Below are 17759 nucleotides of genomic sequence, written 5' to 3'. Positions count from 1 at the left end.
CACACAGACATGCAGAGTATATGAAAGTGCGACACAGTCAAGAACTTTGTGTGGAACTTGAAATCAAGACATTGGATCTGTGAAGAAGCCATTTTTCTCACTGCATTACTGTGCTGCTCTTGTTGCTATGAAAATAGTTAGGATAATTTAATTCTTGTATAGTGTTTGGGTCTTTTTTCAACCTGAAATTCAATATCCATGGCTCATTTTCTTTGAAGAACATTGATTACATACTGTGACCTTCTTAACACATTTACATGACATCGGTGATGTTCAGGTCTGCTGAACCTGGGAGGAATGCAGGTATAGAAACTGTCTATAAGACAAGAATAACATAACTTTAGAGGCATTGTTTCCAAACACCCAAAACATAATTCCATCAGACCAATCATTCACATCAACATTAGACATGAACACTTTCATCAACTCCTCCATACCCATCCAACCACCAACGATACCATTCTCTTTTACACACAATACCTAATCTCATCAGACCAAGCATTGCAATTTCTTTTCAAAGTGGAAATGGGAAAGGATACAACAAATAAATATCTCTGTTTATGTGGCTCCTTTCCAAAAACTAACTAGTATGGCAAAGAAAATCTCTATTCAGATTGCCTTAGAAATCATTATAGAAGAGAAAAAGCCAACATGGAAGGAGTGCCTACTTTGAAAGATGAACAATTTTCAGAAAACGAGGACTGTCAATTCGGAATATGGCAGTGAGTTTACAGATGAGGATAGGATTGACAGAAGGAGAAATATGGATGCAAAAAATAATGAAATTGAGTGGTATTCTTTTCTAAGGAAGTAGCCACTATGGACTGCACTAATTTGGAAGCAATGTATGTTTTTGGAGAAAGGTGGAAGGAAAGTGACCAAACCAATTTTGATGCAAACGCTGGGCTTCGTATAATTGCTGGCGTTTTCTGATCAAACAGAAAATCCACTGAATCCCTGTGAAATGTAGAAACTGGCCGAGAACTTTTCAGTGTAACAATGTCTCTGCATAATTTTAACAGTATTTCTCAGATTATCCACTTTGATAAGTGAGACACCAGACCAGCTTGATGACAGAGTCAAACTAGCTGCAATCAAGTCAGTGTGGAATAAGTGGGTGGAACACCTCTGTGTTACAACCCTGAATGCAAAATTACTGTTTATGAGCAGTTTGCCTCTTCAGGCAGAACATGCTGTCTAGATAGATAGATAGATAGATAGATAGATAGATAGATAGATAGATAGATAGATAGATAGATAGATAGATAGATAGATAGATAGATAGATAGATAGATAGATAGATAGATAGATAGATAGATAGATAGATAGATAGATAGATAGATAGATAGATAGATACTTTATTAATCCCAAGGGGAAATTCACATACAATAAATAAATACAATAGAGCCTGACTTCCTCACCAGTTTGTCCAGGCGTGAGGCGTCCCTCTTCTTTATGCTGCCTCCCCAGCACACCACCGCGTAGAAGAGGGCGCTCGCCACAACTGTCTGATAGAACATTTGCAGCATCTTATTGCAGATGTTGAAAGACGCCAGCCTTCTAAGGAAGTATAGTCAGCTCTGTCCTCTCTTGCACAGAGCATCAGTATTGGCAGTCCAGTCCAATTTATCATCCAGCTGCACTCCCAGGTATTTATAAGTCTGCAGCCTCTGCACACAGTCACCTCTGATGATCACGGGGTCCATGAGGGGCCTGGGCCTCCTAAAATTCCCCACCAGCTCCTTGGTTTTGCTGGTGTTCAGTTGTATGTAGTTTGAGTCGCACCATTTAACAAAGTCCTTGATTAGGTTCCTATACTCCTCCTCCTGCCCACTCCTGATGCAGCCCACGATAGCAGTGTTGTCAGCGAACTTTTGCACGTGGCAGGACTCCGAGTTGTATTGGAAGTCCGATGTATATAGGCTGAACAGGCACTTCTGTGTTGCTGATCACAATGTCAGACCTGCAGTTTCCGAGACGCACATACTGAGGTCTGTCTGTAAGATAGTCCACGATCCATGCCACCATGTATGAATCCACTCCCATCTCTGTCAGCATGTCCCTAAGGAGCAGAGATTGGATGGTGTTGAAGGCGCTAGAGAAGTCCAGAAACATAATTCTTACAGCACCACTGCCTCTGTCCAAGTGGGAGAGGGATCGGTGTAGCATATAGATGATGGCATCCTCCGCTCCCACCTTCTCCTGGTATGCGAACTGCAGAGGGTTGAGGGCGTGGCGAACCTGTGGCCTCAGGTGTTGAAGCAGCAGCCACTCCATGGTCTTCATTACATGTGACGTCACAGCGACACGCCGGAAAGTCATTCAGCTCACTAGGACGTGATACCTTTGGGACTGGGGTGATGCATGATGGTTTCCAAAGTCTCTGGACTCTCCCCTGTTCCAGGCTCAGGTTGAAGATGTGCTGTATAGGACCCCCCAGCTCCAACGCACTCCATCTGGACCCACTGCTTTGCTGGCATGAAGTCTCCTCAGCTCTCTGCTTACCTGGGCTTCTGTAATTGTGTGTGGGGGGAAACTCTCTCCTATGCTGGTATCAGCAGAAGGATGGGTGGAGGGTGCAGTAATCCGAGGTGAGAGTAAGTTAGGGTGGTCAAACCTTTTAAAGAAGTTGTTCATCTGGCTTGCTCTCTCTATGTCTCTCTAGATGATGGCACCCCGATTCGAACTGCAGCCAGCGATGATCTTCATCCCATCCCACACTTCCTTCTTGCTGTTATTATGCAACTTCTGCTCTAGCTTTCTCTTGGCCCTGAGCTGGACTCGGAGTTCCTTCTGCATGTGCTTGAGCTCATGCTGATCACCGCCTTTAAAAGCCCTTTTCTTCTGGTTCAAAAGGCTCTTGATGTCACTTGTAATCCATGGCTTGTTGTTAGCATAGCAGCATACTGTTCTTACTGGAACTACAATGTCCATACAGAAGTTGATGTAGTCAGTAGTGCAGTCAACAACCTCCTCAATGTTCTCACTATATGATCCTTGCAGGATATGCCAGTCCGTAGTTCCAAAGCAGTCTCTCAGAGCCTGCTCTGCCTCAGAGGACCACTTCCTGAATGAGCATGTGGTTGTAAGTAGCTCCCTCACTCTTGGTTTGTAGTGAGGCTGAAGCAGAACCAGGTTATGATCTGCTTTCCCAAGCGCAGGTAGCGGGGTGGTGCTGTATGCGTCTTTAATGTTTGCATACAGTAGGTCAATAGTCCTATTTCCCCAGGTGTTACAATCCACATACGGGGAGAAGGTCTAAACCTGTAAAATAAGGAATCAAGATCTAAGCTGCCTATAATGGTGCTTCATAATATGCAATGAAAATGAAGGTATACACTGGGAAGCCTGATGGAGGTGCTCTTGAAAAAAACAAAGGATGTCTGTTGTACTGGGCATAACATAGGGACTCTGTGGTCACAACATCACAGGTGACAATTTTGTACTTTGCACAGTTTGAGACAGGAACTCCTAAAGAGAAAGCTGACAATGGAAGGAATAAGGAAAAAACAAGCCAGAGTGCCTGTCAATTCAAAGAAGTTTCTATTCATGGCCAACACATTCTTGATTTCTTACATCCTAAAAAAAGGAATGTGGTACTCATGAGCACATTGCAAAGGGACCAGAGAATCTGTGGTGGGCAGCAGCATCATAAACCAGAAATCATTATGGATTACAATGGTACAAAGGAGGAGTTGATAACTTGGATAAATTTATGAGGGGCTACAGCTGCAAAACAAGAATCTTCTCTGACTAGATTTAATATATTTCAGTGTATTGGACTTCTCCACTTACAAAACATTTGTCATCTGTATAGAACTGAATCCAAATTGGAACACAGAAAAGCTGTAGAGGAGAGGACTCTTTCTTTAAGAGCTGGGCAAAGAATCGGTAAGACCTCATTTCCAGAGTATAAAACACATCCCAAGGGGTTGTCTGATATTTACAGTATCCCTGTAAACTAATCCCAATGTTTGGCAAATGAATGTTCTTATTTTGGAACCTGAAAAATTATAATGCTTGGGCAACCGCACTAAACATTAAAGATCACCTATGGATGGATGGAAGACATCATTCCTGTCCTTATCTAGGAAATATGCCTACTGCACTCTCTCTCTCAAAGCAGGCCAGAGCCAACTGCATCACACTTTCCCTAGGAGCTCTCCTCAGAAAATTATATTATTGTGAGTGTCCAGCTGATATTAAAAGAAGCTAAGTTCATTCTTTCTTTAGTTTTATTTTCTCTTTCTTCATCTTAGAATCACCGCTGTTATAGAATTTTAGTGAATACAGTGATCCCTCGCTATATCGCGCTTCCTCCTTCGCGGCTTCACTCCATCGCGGATTTTAAATGTAAGCATATGTGAATGTATATCGCGGATTTTTCACTGCTTCGCGGATGTCTGCGGTCTACAGTAAGTGCGCTTCCTCATGATTTGCCCATTTGAATTCAAACAAGGGACGCATTTGACTTCAAACAAGGGACGCTATTGGCGGATGGCTAAGAAGCTACCCAATCAGAGGACGCGGTTAAGCTCCTGGGTGCTGACTGGCTCCGCGACAGGGAGCGCAGAATTCGATTTCACTTAAAGCCGGCATCTCATCTCATCTCATTCATTCAGCATCATCGTTTTGCTTTGTGCGTACTGTAGTCAAGCTCTTCGTTATGTCTACAAAGCGATCTTCTCCTGCTACTGGGGCCGTGCCGAAGCGCCAACGGAAGATGCTAACAATTGCTGAAAAGGTGAACTTGTTAGACATGTTGAAGGAAGGGAAAAGCTACGCCGCTGTAGGACGCCACTACGGTATCAACGAGTCCACGGTTCGTTATATTAAGAAGGAGGAAAAGAACATACGATCTACTGCTGCAGTGTCATTTAACCAGGAGGCGAAACGAAGGGTAAGTGGACGTAGTAAGGCAGTAATCCGGATGGAATCTGCGTTAGGGATTTGGATCGAAGACTGCCGGAAAAAAAACATCCCCGTGGACACCAATATCATCCGACAAAAGGCCAAGCAACTTTATGATAGGTTTGCGGATGCTGGAGATGCTCCAGACGATGACGATGACGACCCTCGACCTGGAACTTCTGCTGAATCCCCCAGCGAGAGCCGTGAATTTACTGCCAGCAAGGGCTGGTTTGAAAAATTTAAGAAAAGGTTCAACTTGGCCAGTGTTAACCTGCAAGGAGAGGCTGCCTCTGCAGACAAAGCCGCAGCCGAGAAATTTGTCGCCGACACGTTCAAGACGATTATTGAGGAAGGCGGATATCAGCCTGAAACCGTGTTTAATATGGATGAGACGGCCCTATTTTGGAAGCGGATGCCGTCTCGTACTTTTATCACGAAGGAAGAGGCAAAAGCCCCGGGGTTTAAGGCGCACAAAGATCGCATCACGCTGGTCATGTGCGCCAATGCTGCGGGCTTTATGATAAAGCCTGGGCTCATTTATAAGTCCAAAAACCCCCGAGCCCTGAAAAATAAGAATAAAAACCTGCTGCCTGTGTACTGGATGCACAACCCGAAGGCGTGGATTACGAAACGCCTAACGTCGGATTGGTTTCACCAATGTTTCATCCCAGAAGTAAAGATCTATCTGGCAGATAAAGGGCTGGATTTCAAAGTCCTTTTACTTCTGGACAATGCTGGAGGTCATCCCTTGGATCTATCCTACCGAGGTGTAAAAATTGAGTTCTTGCCACCAAATACAACATCACTGATTCAGCCAATGGATCAAGGAGGTTTCCGGGCTTTTAAGGCATTGTACACAAGGAACAGCCTGCAACACATGGTCGAGGCAATGGACACGGACGATGACTTTTCCCTGAAGGAGTACTGGCGTAAGTACATGATCACATCGTGTATGGTGAACGTGCAGAAGGCCCTTAATGATATGAAGAAAGACACGGTTAATGCCTGCTGGAAGAAATTGTGGCCAGAGATTGTGTGCGAAAAGAAGGGCTTTTCTGCAGAAGAAATTCATGACTCAGCGGTTGACAAGGCAGTCACGCTGGCAAAACTGCTAGGAGGAGAGGGATTCAACGACATGACCAGTGATGACATCAATGAGCTGCTCGATGCCCACTCCGAGCTGCTCAGCGATGAAGATTTGGCCGAGATGACCAAGTCAGCGAGCGAGGAGGAAGATCAAGACGACCCGGCAGAGGAAGACGCAGGCCTAACTCTCGAGCGTCTCGCGACCATTCTACGAATGGCAAAAGATCTGCAGACATCCGTTGAAGAATGGGACCCGCAAATGATTCGTTCTCTGCAATTTAAAAATGCTCTTGACGGCGCCACAGAAGTGTATAGGAACCTCTTTACACAAATGAAAAGGCAGCGCCAGCAACTGCCCATCACGATGTTCCTTACACGTAAAACACTGCCTAGTACGCCTTCAGTGGAAGAAGACGACAGCGCTGCTACACAGTCGCGTGAAGAGGCTCCTTTACAACAGCTGTGACAGTCCAGTTGGTGAGTACCTAAAACTATTTTTCTACGTACTTAGTACAGTACATGTATGTACGTTTATTGTAACTGTGCACACATTTTATACAATTTTTTGCATTGCATTTTTTTTTTTTTGCATTGTAGGTATTTATTGCCGGTGGCCTGGCTGCAACAAATGTGATATCGGAGAGGCTCTACGGTTTCTTTAAAATAGCATTTTGGTTTTATGTACAGCATTTACATGTTAGATTTTTCACGTATTTTTATATCACCTACTCAATTACAATATGTTTAAAACTGTTACGTATTAAATAAAACTCCTCAATGATATACGATACGTATGTTTGTGAGTACTGTAGTATATAAACTGTGTTTACATACATAATTTCAACGAATCTTACCTAATAACTAAGAGAATATAAAGGGTTTATGCTGTATAACTGTACGGGGAATATTTATAAACCATGTGGGAGAGTTTATAAGGACTTAAAATATATAAAAATAACCATATAAACATATGGTTTCTACTTCGCGGATTTTCTCACTTCGCGGGTTGCTCTGGAACGTAACCCCCGCGATGGAGGAGGGATTACTGTATATAATAATCTTTGAAGACCATCTAGTACAATACAATACAAGTATATACATAAATGAAGCTATAACTGAATCAATTATTAAACATAAGGAAAAAGATTGAATATATCCATCCATCCATTGTCTCCCGCTTATCCGAGGTCGGGTCGCGGGGGCAGCAGCTTGAGCAGAGATGCCCAGACTTCCCTTTCCCCGGCCACTTCTTCTAGCTCTTCCGGGAGAATCCCAAGGCGTTTCCCAGGCCAGTCGAGAGACATAGTCCCTCCAGCGTGTCCTGGGTCTTCCCCGGGGCCCTCCTCCCGGTTGGACGTGCCTGGAACACCTCACCAGGGAGGCGTCCAGGAGGCATCCTGATCAGATGCCCGAGCCACCTCATCTGACTCCTCTCGATGCGGAGGAGCAGCGGCTCTACTCTGAGCCCCTCCCGGATGACTGAGCTTCTCACCCTATCTTTAAGGGAAAGCCCAGACACCCCTGCGGAGGAAACTCATTTCAGCCCGCTTGTATTCGCGATCTCGTTCTTTCGGTCACTACCCAATAGCTCATGACCATAGGTGAGGGTAGGAACATAGATCGACTGGTAAATTGGAGCTTCGCCTTGCGGCTCAGCTCCTTTTTCACCACGACAGACCGATGCAACACCCGCATTACTGCGGATGCCGCACCGATCCGCCTGTCGATCTCACGCTCCATTCTTCCCTCACATGTGAACAAGACCCCGAGATACTTGAACTCCTCCACTTGGGGTAGGATCTCGATACCAACCCTGAGAGGGCACTCCACCCTTTTCCGGTTGAGGACCATGGTCTCGGATTTGGAGGTGCTGATTCTCATCCCAGCCGCTTCACACTCCGCTGCGAACCGATCCAGAGAGAGCTGAAGATCACGGCCTGATGAAGCAAACAGGACAACATCATCTGCAAAAAGCAGTGACCCAATCCTGAGCCCACCAAACCGGACCCCCCCTCAACACCCTGGCTGCGCATAGAAATTCTGTCCATAAAAGTTATGAACAGAATCGGTGACAAAGGGGCAGCCCTGGCGGAGTCCAACTCTCACTGAAACGGGTTCGACTTACTGCCGGCAATGCGGACCAAGCTCTGGCACTGATCGTACAGGGACTGAACAGCCCTTATCAGGGGGGCCGGTACCCCCATACTCTCGGAGTACCCCCCACAGGATTTCCCCGAGGGACACGGTCGAATGCCTTTTCTAAGTCCACAAAACACATGTAGACTGGTTGGGCAAACTCCCATGCACCCTCCAGGACCCTGCTAAGGGTATAGAGCTGGTCCACTGTTCCGCGACCAGGACGAAAACCACACTGTTCCTCCTGAATCCGAGGCTCGACTATCCGACGGACCCTCCTCTCCAGGACCCCTGAATAGACTTTTCCAGGGAGGCTGAGGAGTGTGATCCTTCTGTAGTTGGAACACACCCTCCGATCCCCCTTCTTAAAGAGGGGGACCACCACCCCGGTCTGCCAATCCAGAGGCACTGTCCCTGATGTCCATGCGATGTTGCAGAGGCGTGTCAGCCAAGACAGTCCTACAACATCCAGAGCCTTGAGGAACTCCGGGCGTATCTCATCCACCCCCGGGGCCCTGCCACCAAGGAGTTTTTTGACCACCTCGGTGACCTCAGTCCCAGAGATAGGGGAGCCCACCTCTGAGTCCCCAGGCTCTGCTTCCTCATTGGAAGGCATGTTAATGGGATTGAGGAGGTCTTCGAAGTATTCCCCCCACCGACCCACAACGTCCCGAGTCGAGGTCAGCAGCGCACCATCCCCACCATATACAGTGTTGACACTGCACTGCTTCCCCTTCCTGAGACGCCGGATGGTGGACCAGAATCTCCTCGAAGCCGTCCGAAAGTCATTCTCCATGGCCTCCCCAAACTCCTCCCACGCCCGAGTTTTTGCCTCAGCAACCACCAAAGCCGCATTCCGCTTGGCCTGCCGGTACCTATCAGCTGCCTCCGGGGTCCCACAGGACAAATGGGTCCTGTAGGACTCCTTCTTCAGCTTGACGGCATCCTTCACCGCCGGTGTCCACCAGCGGGTTCGGGGATTGCCGCCACGACAGGCACCGACCACCTTACGGCCACAGCTCCGGTTAGCTGCCTCAACAATAGAGGCACGGAACATGGCCCATTCGGACTCAATGTCCCCCCACCTCCCTCGGGATGTGGTCGAAGTTCTGCCGGAGGTGGGAGTTGAAGCTACTTCTGACAGGGGGCTCTGCCAGACGTTCCCAGCAGACCCTCACAACACGTTTGGGCCTACCACGCCTGACCGGCATCCTCCCCCACCATCGAAGCCAACTCACCACCAGGTGGTGATCAGTTGACAGCTCCGCCCCTCTCTTCACCCGAGTGTCCAAGACATGTGGCCGCAAGTCCGACGACACGACCACAAAGTCGATCATCGAACTGAGGCCTAGGGTGTCCTGGTGCCAAGTGCACATATGAACACCCCTATGCTTGAACATGGTGTTCGTTATGGACAATCCGTGACGAGCACAGAAGTCCAATAACAAAACACTGCTCGGGTTCAGATCAGGGGGGCCATTCCTCCCAATCACGCCCTTCCAGGTCTCACTGTCATTGCCCACGTGAGCATTGAAGTCTCCCAGCAGAACGAGGGAGTCCCCAGAAGGTATGCCCTCTAGCACCCCCTCCAGGGACTCCAAAAAGGGTGGGTACTCCGAACTGCTGTTCGGTGCATACGCACAAACAACAGTTAGGACCCGTCCCCCCACCCGAAGGCGAAGGGAGGCTACCCTCTCGTCCACCGGAGTAAACCCCAATGTACAGGCTCCAAGTTGGGGGGCAATAAGTATACCCACACCTGCTCGGCGCCTCTCACCGGGGGCAACTCCAGAGTGGTAGAGAGTCCAGCCCCTCTCAAGGAGATTGGTTCCAGAGTCCAAGCTGTGCGTCGAGGTGAGCCCGACTATATCTAGCCGGAACCTCTCAACTTCGCGCACTAGCTCAGGCTCCTTCCCCTTCAGAGAGGTGACATTCCACGTCCCAGGAGTCAGTTTCTGTAGCCGAGGATCGGACCGCCAAGGTCCCCGCCTTCGGCCACCACCCAACTCACACTGCACCCGACCTCCTTGGCCCCTCCCATAGGTGGTGAGCCCATGGGAAGGGGGACCCACGTTGCCTCTTCGGGCTTCGCCCGGCCGAGCCCCATGGGTGCAGGCCCGGCCACCAGGCGCTCGCCATCGAGCCCCACCTCCAGGCCTGGCTCCAGAGTGGGGCCCCGGTGACCTGCGTCCGGGCAAGGGAAAACGCCGTCCAAAATGGTTTTTCTTCATAGGAGGTTTGTTTAAACCGCTCTTTGTCTCATCCCTCACCTAGGACCAGTTTGCCTTGGGTGGCCCTACCAGGGGCATAAAGCACCGGACAACAGAGCTCCTAGGATCATTGGGACACGCAAACCCCTCCACCACGATAAGGTGACGGTTAAAGGAGGGGAATATAACTGAAGGGTTACTAAATGTATCTTAAAGCTTAAGGATGTGAGGTCTGTGCCTCATCTTAGAGAACCCACCATTGGCATTTTCCAATTTTAGAATGAGGTAAATGAGTAACAAAAACCCCTGTAGAAAGCAAGGATAAACTAATGGGAAAGCCTAAACACCACTGCTATGAAGCGGTGACAAGATCGATAGAACCATCCACAAACACCCCTCCTAAGGAAGCAGCATTCAGAATATGGGAGAGTCAACATGAGTCTGAAATTACTTGTGGCTTCAGTTTATTCGATAAGGTGATAAAGTTCTGCAAATTAAGATGTCAGATGACATGATGGATTAGATAAGGTAATGGTAATATAAAAGTATAAAAAGATGATAAATTGTTTAATTGACTGCTATCCCCATGGACTAATATTGTAGAAAGTTAACATCTTAATTATACAGTAATTAATATGCATACAGTAAGTCAATAGTCTTATATCCCCGGGTGTTACAGTCCACATACTGGGAGAAGGCAGGTAATGTTTTGTCCAGTGTCACATGGTTAAAATCTCCAGCGATGAGCACAAGTGCCTCAGGGAGCTGTGTTTGTAACTTAGCAACAGCAGAATGGATGATGTCACTCGCTGTCTCCACATCTGCCCGAGGAGGGTTGTAAACAATAACAACAATGACATGTCCAAACTCTCTGGGCAAGTAATAGGGACGCAAACTTACAACCAACAGTTCAATGTCCCTGCAGCAAGTGGAGACTTTGACGTTAACATGTCCAGAGTTACACCACCGTGTATTGACATAGAGAGCTAGACCTCCACCTTTGTGCTTCCCGCATGTACTTGCATCTCTGTCCGCTCTAACTGTGCTAAACCCGTGTAGCTCCACGTTAGCATCTGGGATGGTGGTAGTTAGCAACGTTTCGCAAAAGCACAACAAACTGCATTCTCTGTAGATTCTGACATTTTTCACCAGCGCAGCCAGTTCATCGATCTTATTTGATATTGAGTTCACATTTCCCATGATCACAGAAGGCACTGAAGGCTTAGAACCCCACTTTCTCGCAAGCCGCTTCATTTTTAGCTTAGTGCCGGCTCTGCTGCCACGATACCGCCTTCTTACCTCGTCAGGTAAATAGGGAACCACACCAGAACTGGCATTTGTTCTCAGCGCTCGAAGTTGAGTACTTGAATAGACGAGTCTCGGCGTGTAAAATCCATGCCCACGCTGTAAATGTAAGTGTTTCCAGGGAACGAATCCACATAAAATAAAGTGATAGGAGTGATCAATAAAAGAGAAAAATAAAAGTAGAAAAATAAAAGTAGAAAAATAAAGTCGTACACGGAGCTGCTGAAAAGGCTGCCACTCTCGGCGGCGCCCGAGTGATACAAGCCATACAGAACCAGAATATAATATTATAGACAATAATAGACAATATAATATAATCATACAATATAATCATACAAGTCATACCTGGTGGCATGGATCGTGGACTATCTTAAAGACAGACCTCAGTATGTGCGTCTCGGGAACTGCATGTCTGACATTGTGGTCAGCAACACAGGAGCGCCACAGGGAACTGAACTTTCTCCGGTCCTGTTCAGCCTATATACATCAGACTTCCAATACAACTTGGAGTCCTGCCACGTGCAAAAGTTTGCTGACGACACTGCTATCGTGGGCTGCATCAGGAGTGGGCAGGAGAAGGAGTATAGGGGCCTAATCAAGGACTTTGTTAAATGGTGCGACTCAAACCACCTACACCTGAACACCAGAAAAACCAAGGAGCTGGTGGTGGATTTTAGGAGGCCCAGACCCCTCAGAGGTGACTATGTACAGAGGGTGCAGACCTATAAATACCTGGGAGTGCAGCTGGATGATAAATTAGACTGGACTGCCAATACTGATGCTCTGTGTAAGAAAGGACAGAGCCGGTTATACTTCCTTAGAAGGCTGGCGTCCTTCAACATGTGCAATAAGATGCTGCAGATGTTCTATCAGACGGTTTTGGTTAGCGCCCTTTTCTACGCGGTGGTGTGCTGGGGAGGCAGCATCAAGAAGAAGGAAGCCTCACGCCTGGACAAACTGGTGAGGAAGGCAGGCTCTATTGTTGGCATGGAGCTGGACAGCTTGACATCTGTGGCAGAGCTGTGGCAGAGCGACAGGTGCTCAGCAGGCTCCTATCAATTATGGAGAATCCACTGCATCCACTAAACAGTGTAATTTCCAGACAGAGGAGCAGCTTCAGTGACAGACTGCAGTGACAGACTGCTGTCACTGGGGGTAAACATTAACATTATTCAAAGTTATTGTCTGTTTTTACCTGCATTTTTATTACTCCTTAATTTAATATGGTTTTTTGAATCAGTATGCTGCTGCTGGAGTATGTGAATTTCCCCTTGGGATTAATAAGGTATCTATCTATCTATCTATCTATCTATCTATCTATCTATCTATCTATCTATCTATCTATCTATCTATCTATCTATCTATCTATCTATCTATCTATCTATCTATCTATCTAAATCAGTAATCAAGCAGGAGAAAAGCAGTTCATTGCATCTTTTAATTGCTCCTTGGCAAAATGCCTTAGAGGGAACAGTCTATTGCAGCATGGTCAGAATGATCAGAGAAACAAAGAATAGAGGTTAATTTTATAAACTATTGAATTTACATACAGTGTCAATCAATGCCTACATTTTACTCTGGTTGGTTTGTTAGTGTACACCCAAATGACTTATATAAAATAAAAGTCTATTATATTATATTCTGGTTCTTCTTATACCTTTGAGTTGAGCCACCACCCTTGAAATTTCTGTCCATGTAACAACTGTCCATTCTGGTTGTTTACAGGACATCTGCTAACTTCTTAGTCATCTTTCAGTACATTTTATTGTTCACTTGACCTTTTTCTGGTTCCCTGATAAGCCTGAAAATGCTTCTAACATTTATTAACCCTTTATGCTATTTCTTTAACATGAATGCTGTTACCCTAAAATTATTCTCCCACACTAAGACATCTGTGCATATCTTTATGCAAGTAAAGAAATGTCCTGCATACTATATATATATATATATATATACATATACATGCAGTGGTGCTTTATACTTTGAATGATTCTAGCTTCGAATACTCCAGAGTTCGAACACTAAATTCGAGAGAAATATGATTTGGTGTTTGAACAATGCTTCTATGTTTGAACTGCGTGCGCAATGAAAAAAATGCAGCAACAGACAGAGTTTACACAGCAAGTATAAACATCATCTGTTGTATACAGTCTTAGTGTTAGTATGCCAGCTGTTAACATACAGACATAATCGCACGCCTTTCTCTTACTGGAGTTTCCAGTCCTATCCTGCTGGTGTACTGTTTGGCCTGCTAACTCAATAGCTGTATCCGAAATGAGTGAATGAAGCCAGGTCTATGTAATTAGCAGAATGCACCTGTCCTTAACAATCGTATTTGCTGCAACCTGTAGTTTCAACTCATCCATCTTATTTGTGAGGGATCTTGTGTTGGTGAGAAAAATGCTAGGAAGAAGAGGCTTGTGTGGCTGCCTCCGTAGCCTCACCAGCTTGCTATCCCTGCAGCCCTGCTTCTCCCTCCTGTTCCTTCGCCACTTCCGTCTCCTACCTGGGATGATGGTAAGCAGTTTCCTACTTAAATACATGATTGGATGTTCCTCACCATCGAAAACCTGAGACAGAACAGCCCTCAAACCAAATGCATTAGCATCCATCTGCAGAATGAATTCCTTAGAAAAATTGGGATTCCTTAAAACAGGATATGACGACAAAGTGGTCTTCAAATCAGAGAAGGACCATTTATAATCATCGGACCAGATAATGCAGTGGTTCTTTCGGGACTTCATTTAAATCAGTTAGAGGAGCAGCTCTATAAATATACAGGAGTATAAGAGGTGTGTTAGTTGAGCTTTAGAACTAACCAGGATTTTTATCATTGTAGATTGCTGCCAGTGCCAACAAAAGGAAACACTGTAATGTCTTATCTTGTTTATATTTGTTTAAGATTATTAAGATATATACCACCTATGTCTTGATTATTAATTATTTCTGCAAAAAAAAACACGCTTTATCAGAACAATCGAATAGCACTTTCATTTGAAAAAGTGATCTAGTAGAGGTAAATAGTAAATATTAAGCAAGATAAGGCCAACATCTGTTAAGTACTTTAAAGTAATATGACTGGTCAGACTAGTCAGGAAGTGCAAAGGTCAGACACAAAAGGAGGAGAAACAGCATTGGAGACATATTAGGAGTGTTGCCTTCAAAGACAAGAAGAATGAAAGTGGACATCAGGCAAGGAAGGTTCCAGGAAAATAATGACACTGATTAGCAGGCATTATGGGAACACACTCAAGAGAGGGATTGTCAGTTAACAGAGGTTCAAATACACTTAAATACAGAGGAAAGGTACCGAAGGTACACATAGGGCATGATATAGCAAATAATTTTAAATTATTCTATTGCAACAACTATGGCTACTTTATGTGTGTGTTGACTTGTTTTTATCACTTCATAGAGACAAAAATCTGTTTACACACCAACATCATGGGAACTTTGAACCTGATGGGGACAAAAATGTATGACCCCATAAGGGTAATGCATTGGAACATGTAGAGGACACCTTCTTTAGATGTCCCAAGCACCTTTTAAATGAGGCCCCCAAGTTACAATCTGAACTGGAAAGTGTATGTGAAAATTTGCTCTACAGCAATCCTGTAGTCTGGAACCAGTATTGCAGGAAAAGCAGTGCCTCATTAATTATTCACATACTATGCAATTCTAAGGCATGCAAATTTAGGTGATGCCAGATGTATGTCTGCGCCATAGTGTGATTTAGACTGAATGTGGTAACAGCAATGGGTATGGCATAAAAGGTAGTGAAACAATTCCAGCAAAACATAAAATGTTATTATGATTTATATTTAGCATAATATTCTCATATATATATAATTTTATATGATTAAAAACATGTTAGTAATAACACAGAGAAAAATGTTTTAAATATGACTTGAACCAAACAAACTCAGCTAAATCTTAGTATTTAATGCAGGTAACAATGACTGTATCTCAAAATATTTGTGATAAAATTTTGAGAGTCATCTACGTTTAAAAACTATTAATTTTTTCCTGTAAAAATTGAGAAGTTATTTAAGTGATTGTATTTAAGACTTATATGCAGTGACTAAAGCATTGCCATTATAAAATGGTAGATGTTGTTCTTTTAGTAGAGTCTTATGGTCTGAAAACACTTAATAGGAAGCAAGAATAAACTACAAATCCCTACTCAAGCTGACGGACTGAAATCGATTTTCACCTCATTACTATCAGATTATTGCAAACAAAGCTAAGGTAAGAATATTATTTCTTGTTAAAAATTTTGGGTTTTATGTTTATGGTTTTAGTCATCGATTATTGATGCTGGTTATGCTAGACCAGCTGAGGTCATCAAGTATCTGTTTCAGAAATAAGTAATAATGTGTATTGTAGCAGATATGCCCTTGATCCACCTCTCGGACCCTCAGGTACCACTCCAAACACGATGTAAAAGTACAATACTTCTTTATTTTGTACTCACGTGCACAAAGCACCCTCCACTCCACACTATTCATAAATAAACTACTCAATAATACAATACACTCTTTCCTCCTCGCCCAGACACTTTGCCCTCCTACCTCCCAGCTCAGCTCAATGTACTGGGCTTCCCAGAGTCCTTTTATACACTGTGACCCGGAGGTGTTCCTGTCCAACAGTCCACAGTTCCTTATTCCTTCCGGGTCAGGGTAAACAGTCCTTTTCTTCAACCCGGGAGCACGTTGTTTCTTCCTGTCACGTGACCATGACGTACTCCCAGGTTATAGGGCACATAAGAGCCCACGAGCCCTCCTACAGCGACGCCTGGTGGCCCCCAAGGTATCCAGCAGGGCTGTGTGTAGAAACTACAAAGTCCATGAGGCCCTGCTGGAACTCGGGGCACGTTTATGCTGTCCGGAGAGCTCCTCCTGGCGGCCTGGGGGTGAGGGCCGGAGTAAGAAGCCGGCAATCCACCACAGTATTTAAATTGTTTTTTCAGAATATATGGATGTTTGGCCACATAGAACAGTAGTCTGAATTTTTAAAGTTTCAAAGTCTATCTGTATTGTTTTAACCTCCTTAGTGTTAGAACTGAGTGTTACTTGGGCCACAAAAATAGTGCTAAAACCGTTAGTCCTGAGTCTCACTTAGGTGAAGGTATAGATGTATTTCATGCAAGTGTTAGAGCCAAATAACACTCGTGCTGTAAAAGCATTAACAGCATTAGTGCTGAGGGTCACTCAGGCAGCTGCATCAGCGTGTCAGGCTTGAGTGTTACCTTGGCAACAGTGCTGGTATGTCTCCATAACAGCATAAGGTCGTCTGATAAGAAACATTTTTCAGCAGCCCAGGAGATGCATGATCTTGATAGTGATAAATGCAGTGATTCTGAGAAGCTTCTTATCATCATTGATGACAAAGGGAACCTGTCTTCAGGCAGTGAACTTGAAATGAATAGTGAAACCGAAAGTGATTCTGACGTATCCAAAAGTGACACTCGCGTTTGGGCTTCTGTCGACCCTGATTCAAATAAACCAGCAACACCTTGTTTTGATTATTTTTATGGCTTGTGATGATTTTCAATATCTGTTGTGTAAAATTAACTTTTAAATTCTGGAAGCAGAAAAGTTGTTCTGCTGTCATATATATGTGAATTTACACTCACTAATATGTTTAACTAATTTTAGTAGAACACCTATGGGGGTAAAAAAAAACAAAAAAAAACATTTTAATTGTTTAGCTTTTATTTGTAGGGGTACTGTAAGGATTTGCAAGTCCATGTAACAATTTCTGAAAGAGTGTTTCATTGTATAGGGCAAGAAAACATTTTAAATTTGTAATAATCCAGTGCTGTAAATTTATTCATGGATACAAAATGCAACGTAGGATCAGCCCACTCCAAGATGCCATACATCATGTATTGGCAAAGAATGACAAGAAATCAAAGCAGGACGTAAATTACATTAATTCTACAAAAAGGTAAGTGAGATTGTAGCTTTTCATGTATTCTATACAACTTGGAAAGGTATCAGTTTTGAATGTGCTTTCTGTCTCGATTTTAGGAGCATGATTAATTGTGTATTAGGCATTTGGCACATTTTAGAATACTCATTTAGCACTCGGTATTACTTCAGTGATGCT

At 44.6% G+C, this 17759-nt stretch overlaps 1 protein-coding gene across 1 annotated transcript; it reads left to right on the top strand.

Annotated features, from left to right (window-relative positions):
- Positions 1-4666: 4666 nt before the first annotated feature.
- On the top strand, positions 4667-16015 carry LOC114649364 (tigger transposable element-derived protein 1-like). The gene is made up of 2 exons (XM_028798863.1): positions 4667-6172; positions 15950-16015. Exons 1-2 carry the CDS (start codon positions 4667-4669, stop codon positions 16013-16015), a joined length of 1572 nt encoding a protein of 523 aa, XP_028654696.1.
- The last annotated feature ends 1744 nt before the right edge of the window (positions 16016-17759 follow it).

This window comes from Erpetoichthys calabaricus, chromosome 3, assembly GCF_900747795.2.
Source record: "Erpetoichthys calabaricus chromosome 3, fErpCal1.3, whole genome shotgun sequence".
In the NCBI taxonomy this organism is placed as follows: Eukaryota; Metazoa; Chordata; class Cladistia; order Polypteriformes; family Polypteridae; genus Erpetoichthys; species Erpetoichthys calabaricus.
The sequence above is the reverse complement of the archived record's forward strand: the minus strand, read 5'-3'. Positions and strand labels throughout refer to the sequence as shown.

Bases quoted from the DNA above. Each gene is read 5' to 3' on its own strand.
- LOC114649364 (XM_028798863.1), top strand. From the start codon at position 4,667: ATGTCTACAAAGCGATCTTCTCCTGCTACTGGGGCCGTGCCGAAGCGC. The intron at 6,173-15,949 runs GCAGGCCTAACT...TTATGGTTTTAG, and splicing joins ACGACCCGGCAGAGGAAGAC to TCATCGATTATTGATGCTGG.